This window comes from Pseudopipra pipra, chromosome 11, assembly GCF_036250125.1.
Source record: "Pseudopipra pipra isolate bDixPip1 chromosome 11, bDixPip1.hap1, whole genome shotgun sequence".
In the NCBI taxonomy this organism is placed as follows: domain Eukaryota; kingdom Metazoa; phylum Chordata; class Aves; order Passeriformes; family Pipridae; genus Pseudopipra; species Pseudopipra pipra.
Window position 1 is genome coordinate 17,821,820 of NC_087559.1, and position 5,777 is coordinate 17,827,596.

At 55.6% G+C, this 5,777-nt stretch overlaps 2 protein-coding genes across 3 annotated transcripts in view; one reads left to right on the forward strand and one right to left on the reverse strand.

The window, feature by feature from the left end:
• Window positions 1-5,777, reverse strand: part of RNF123 (ring finger protein 123) — a 54,400-nt gene that overhangs the window by 48,530 nt on the left and 93 nt on the right. The window contains exon 1 of one of the 2 annotated variants that reach the window (XM_064667947.1): window positions 39-131. The exons of the other annotated variant lie outside the window; for it this stretch is intronic. The gene's annotated coding sequence lies outside the window, so the exon portion shown is untranslated. Of the gene's footprint in view, window positions 1-38; window positions 132-5,777 lie in introns of those variants that run through there. 2 annotated transcript variants of the gene reach the window in all.
• Window positions 100-5,336, forward strand: LOC135420055 (PHD finger protein 7-like). The gene is made up of 6 exons (XM_064667017.1): window positions 100-213; window positions 3,215-3,339; window positions 3,417-3,686; window positions 3,906-4,019; window positions 4,172-4,290; window positions 4,447-5,336. The coding sequence occupies exons 1-6, from the start codon at window positions 100-102 to the stop codon at window positions 4,857-4,859; spliced, it is 1,155 nt and encodes a 384-aa protein (XP_064523087.1). The 3' UTR covers window positions 4,860-5,336.

Here is a 5,777-nt window from a genome sequence, read left to right on the forward strand (position 1 = left end):
AGCCGGGGCGGGCCGGGCCCCGCGGCCGCCGCACTCACCGCCCGCCCGGCCGCGCCGCCGCCGCCGCCGCCGCCGCCGCTACGGCGACCCGCGAGGGCCATGGCGGGCGGGCGGGACGCGTTGCCGGGAGACGGGCGGGACCCGCTCGGGCAGCGCCGGGCAGGGCGCCCTGCCCGGGGAAGGGGGAACGGGCAGAGACCCCCCGGTGTCCGCGTGAGCTTTCCCCGGGGAAACCGAACAGGGCCTGGGCAGCCGGCCAAGGCCAGACCGCCCGAGGGAGGCCGGGGAAGGTGCTGCCGACCCCCGGGAGACAACAACCCTCAGGGCCCGGCCGCGAATGCTGCCCCTGGAGAGAGAAGAGGAGGAGGAAAACGACACATGAGCGTGGAGTCCCCCAGTGCACTTTATGGTGCCGGTGGAGCGGGGTCAGGGCCAGCACCCGGGGCGGCGGGGCCGCGGTGGCTGTGGGGGCTCTGGGCCCGGCTTTGCAGGCGGGAGCGATCTCGGACCTCCAGGGGTGCTGGAGCATCTGCCACCAGCGAGATAGGATCAGAGAATCATGGAATGGTTTGTTTTGAAAGGGACCTTAAAACCCATCTCATTCCACCCCCTGCCATGGGCAGGGACACCTTCCACTAGCCCAGGTTGCTCCAAGCCCCGTCCAACCTGCCCTTGGACACTTCCAGGGATGAGACAGCACAACTTCTCAGAGAAACCTGTGGCAGGGCCTCACTGCCCTCACAAGCAAGAACTTCCTCATACCTAATCCAAAGCTACTCTCAATTTGAAGCCATTCCCCCCTGTCCTGTTGTTGCCGATTAAGAGCTCTCTAACTCAGATACAGAGTCTAGTTTAGAAAGGAGACATTGTTCATTCTGTGCAAGGTGGAGGTTTCCACAACTATCAAAGGAAGGTTTCCGCGAACTATCAAAACTTTCAACTATTTATACATTGTAGCAAACAAAGGAATTAGTGTTCATTGGCTGCAAGTTACATAGTTATTTTATTGATTAGTATCTACCTTTTATTTGTTCTCATGCTAATTAGACTGCATGCTCAATCTTTTTCCTCTTTTGGGTCCGTGGATTTCTTGGGTCAGTGGTCCATGAAGTCAGTGGTCGCAGATCCCCCTGCCAGCATCACCTTTTACCCAGTTGGAGCTGATTCCAGCACAGTTGCTGAGTTGGGTTTATTAGTTTCTTCCTTATCTTGAGACTTCTGCCAAATGTCCTTGTGGCCCATAAATTCTGCATTCTTTATGCCCACTATCAGTGGTCTCCCCAAGCCTCGTTAACCTCCCCCTAGGTCTGAGATCATTGAAGCATATCCAGCCTTCCACTAGACCAGGTTGCTCCAAGCCCTGTCCAATCTGGCCTTGAACACGTCCAGCTCTGCCTTGGCCTTCCTTACCCCATCCCAACACAACCATCCTTCATCTCTACACGCTTCCCAGGTCACCTGTGCTCACTTCAACTGTCTATGCATTTGTTTCTTTCCCTTTACTTGGACCAGCAGGTCCTTACTCAGCCATGCCAGTCTCTTCCTTGCCCAATTTATTGCTCCTAGGCATTGCTAGCTGTGGTGCTCCAGGATCTGGGGAGTTGCAGGAGAATCCCGATGGCAATTGGATGGTGGTGCTGTGGCTGCTGGTGTTGGATGTCAGCAAGCTGTGAAATGGTTCAAGCTCAGGATGCAGCTCTCAGGATTTGGTGCTGGCACAGCAGCTTCTGGACTGGCCTTATGGATTCTGGGCCTGATATTGTAACTGAGAATGGTTATGTGTGTGGTCAGGCCCTGCAGTGCTGGAGCAGCTGCTGTCCTCATATTCTGGGGAGTTGTGGGGTGGCCCCGATGCCGCCTGGATGTCCCAGCCCCTGCAACGGGCTGCCCAGAGGGGCTGTGAAGTCTCCTTCCCTGGAGACATTCAAAACATGTCTGGAAGTGTAACCCGCTCTGGGTGAACCTCCTTTAGCAGGAGAGTTGGACTAGATGATCTCCAGAGGTCCCTCCCAACCCCATCTGTGATTTCGTGATCCTCCCTGTCTACACCACACTGGTAAGGCTGCATCTGAAGAACTGCCTCTGGTTCTGGGCTCCCCAGTACAGGGGACAGAAGTGACCTCTGAGCCTGGCCTAGGCTCACACATCCCATCTGCTCAGACACAGTGGGTGGCCAGGGCACCACACAGGACCTCAGGATGGCACCTAAATGTCACAGGTGACTCAGCATCTTTCTCCTGAACTCCTTAGTGCTTTGGTGATGTGCTGTCTCCAGAACAAAGAGTAGGAGGGTTGCAGAGTCACAGCAGAGAGGGACTTTTTCCAGTGCAATAAACTGCCTTTCAGAGTCAGTGTGAGCCTTGCTTTGGTGGGGTAGGAACCTGCAAGTGGCAGTAAAGCTTTGGAGATGCCAGAAAGGGGCATATGTGAGCAAAGAGAGCAGGACAGCCCCTCTCCCTGGCAACTCTCCCTCTGGCCTGTGCCTTTACAGGTGATTTTGGGGACTTCCCTGCTGGAGGAGCAGGGAGGGAAAGCTTTTGGGGTGAAAGTCTGTGACTCACATATCTAAATCTTGCCAAACTTCTTGCCTCAGAGTCTTTTGCCAGCCACATCCTGGTCTGAAATGCTGGGATCTCTTCTCTGGGCAGACCCTAAGGGTGGTGGTCCCTCACTCAGAGACCCCCAGAAAGCTCGTCCAAGGCAAAGGCTGAACAGCCTCTGAGACTGCCCACACCTCATAGTCTGGACTCTAAAGGGTGGTACATCAAGTGAGAGAGCTCCCATCAGTACTATCTGTCAAAAAAGACAAGCTTTATCTTCTTTGTCTCCTTCTCCCTCTCCTTTCCACATTCCTTCATTCCTTTTATTTCTATCTTGCCAGCCTCTGTACTTCCTTGGCCTGACGTCTCTATCTGGACTTCTATTTTGCATAAGAGATGGAGCTTTTACCATCTAATAATTCCTTGGAAAGAAAAAAGCAAAAGTGAAATCTGTAAAAAAAACTCACTATAGTTATATTTGCACCCCTGAGTAGGAAACACACAAATGCAAACAAAAGGTGAGAGGCTGACTAGAGCAGGGAGATTTGTGCCAGGCGAGGTTTGCTGGAGCTTAGCCCAGACCCCAAGCAAGAAAGCCCAGCCCTTCCAACCAGCTCTGGGACAAGGAGGAAGCCCTGAGGTTGCAGCTGATGGGGCTGCTCTGCTCTTTCCAGAGCTGCTGCATCTGTGGCCAGAGTGGGGCCACCATCACCTGCTGTGAAAAAGATTGTGACCTGAGCTTCCACCTGCCCTGTGCCAAGCAGGGAGGCTGTGTCACCCAGTTCATTCCACTGTACAGGTACCTCCTGTCCCCTTCTCACCACCATCAGGGAAGGGCCCAGCACTTCTCACCTCACCCACCCCTTTTCCCCCCAGGTCCTTCTGCCCTGCACACAGCCCAGAGCAGGCAGTGGAGGCAACTCCAGAGCCGGGCACCAAATGCCTCATCTGCATGGAGCCTGTGGAGGACAGAAAGACCTTCAATACCCTGGTGTGCCCAGCCTGTAAAACCACGTGGTTCCACAGGGACTGTATCCAGAATCAGGCTATCCATTCTGGATTCTACATCTTCTGCTGCCCGCATTGTCAAAATGAGTATCGATTTCTGATGGAAATGTTTATCATGGGGATACAAATCCCCAGGAGGTTGGTATTTTTTCTTCACAGCTCACAACACAGGGGGTGCAAGTGCTGTGCCGTGCCAGGGCCTGCCCCAGCAGTCCTGGCCCTGCCCTGTTCCATGAGTCCCGGGTTCAGCTTCCCGCAGGAGTTGGAAATGGCACAGGGGGAAGAGCAGGAATGCCCTGCACCTGCCTGCCACTCTGCTATCAGGGTCTCATCAATTTTCCCTTCCTTTCCCAAAAGGGGACCATCATGGGAGGAAGACGGTGCCTATGGACAATTATATGAGAGACACAGCCGCTGCAATGCCAGTGAGTGCCTTTTTCCAGGAGGCAGGGAGGAGGCAGAGGAACAGGGGTAAGTTGCCAAAGCTGCACCCTGGGACTCTGCAGGGGATCTGTGCCTCAGCAAGGGCTTGAAGCAGAAGGACCCAGGAGAAGAGCTCAGCCAGATAATCCCACGCTTTGGACACTTTGTCCTCACCTCCATGAACCTGTTTGCTTCCCCAGGCCCTGGGAACTGCTCCTGTGCTCCTCCTGTGCTGCCGAGGGCACTCACAGACACTGCTCTGGCCTGAGGGACAGAATATCCAGCTGGGAATGTGATGGCTGTGCTGGTCTGGGCACAGGTAACAAGCAAAGCACCCTGGTGCCCCTGGGCCTGGCAGCAGGAGCCCAGGGTGGGTTTGGCAGAGCCTGTCTGCTCCAGGAGGGCTGGGGGCACTGCTCTGGCCTATCCTGCCCTGGTCCTGGGGCAGCCTTGACATTCCTGCTTCCCCATACAGCCTCCAGAGATGACTCGGAGCTCAGCATGGACAAACAGCTGGGATTGGAACCTTCCCACAGCATGCCACCACCTGACACCATCAGCCCCAGCACAGGCAGCCTGGTGCCATCAGGGCTGTCTCACAGATCTCTAGCACCTGAGATCAGCAGCCAGGCACAATCAGGACAGTCACTGGAATCTCCCTCTCTAGAGATCAGCAGCTCCAGCACCACCAGCCAGGCATCATCAGGGTCCTCCTGTGTCTCCCACGATCTAGAAAGTGGCAGACGCTCCGGCAGCCCTGGGCCTGTGTGGCATTCCCTCCTGCAAGGTCAGGCCCAGAATCCCCACAGCCAGCCTGGACACGGGCACCGGACCTGCAGTGCACCATCCCAGAATGCTGGCCCTGATCCCGCTCCACCAACACAATAAAGCACACTGGAAGGTACCACACTCATATGTCAGCTTCCTCCTCCTCCTCTCTCTCTCCATGGGCAGCATTCAGGGCTGGGCCCAGGGGGTCATCGTCTCCCAAGGGTTGGCAGCACCTTCCCCAGCCTCCTTCTTTTCAAGGCCAGCCTTGACTGGCTCCCCAGCACCATGGCTGAAAGCTTTGGGCCTCACTGGCCCCGGGGGCTGCTGTTCTGAGGCAGCCCCAAGGCGTTAACTAATAACTGAGGAGCTCCCAAAACTCAGCAGCTTTCTTTGGATGTCAGCCATTCCCATGGCTGTGACAGGTGGCTTCACAGTCTTTCCATCTTAGCATCGGGCATTGGGGCACAGTCTTACACCCTGCAGACTCACTGAATAATTCACTTCTGGAAAGCAACTGATTTTCTCCACTCCTGCCTCTGTTTACTTGTGTCTGCAAATATGACAACCATCTCCTTGACACAATCCTCGAGCTCACACACAGCTCGAGGTCAGGTATGGAAAACAATCCACAGTTCACACGTGGAGATGGTTTCACCATTTGGTGGAGCTCAAGAAACGGCTTTTTTTCCTAGAAGCCACGTTGGGAAAGTTCTTGAACTCGGGAGATCTTCCTCTGGGTCACAAATCTGGACCTGCCTAAGTCTTTGGAGCACCTGGGACTACACAGAGTGAGCAACCACACAGCCTGAGCCGGACTTATCCCTCACAGCCTCAGCCGGACTTACCCATCCCACACCGCTGGAGCCGGACTTCCCGCCACGAAAGGGCTGCAGACAACAGGACTGCCTCAGGTGCAAGATGTTTGTCACTGATTGTGGGCCCACCTAACACACGGTCAAAGGGGGGTCGGGCAGTCGGAGATCAGGTCCCGCCGTCCCGCCCATCCGTCCGCCCCGCTCACCGCCCATCCCCGCT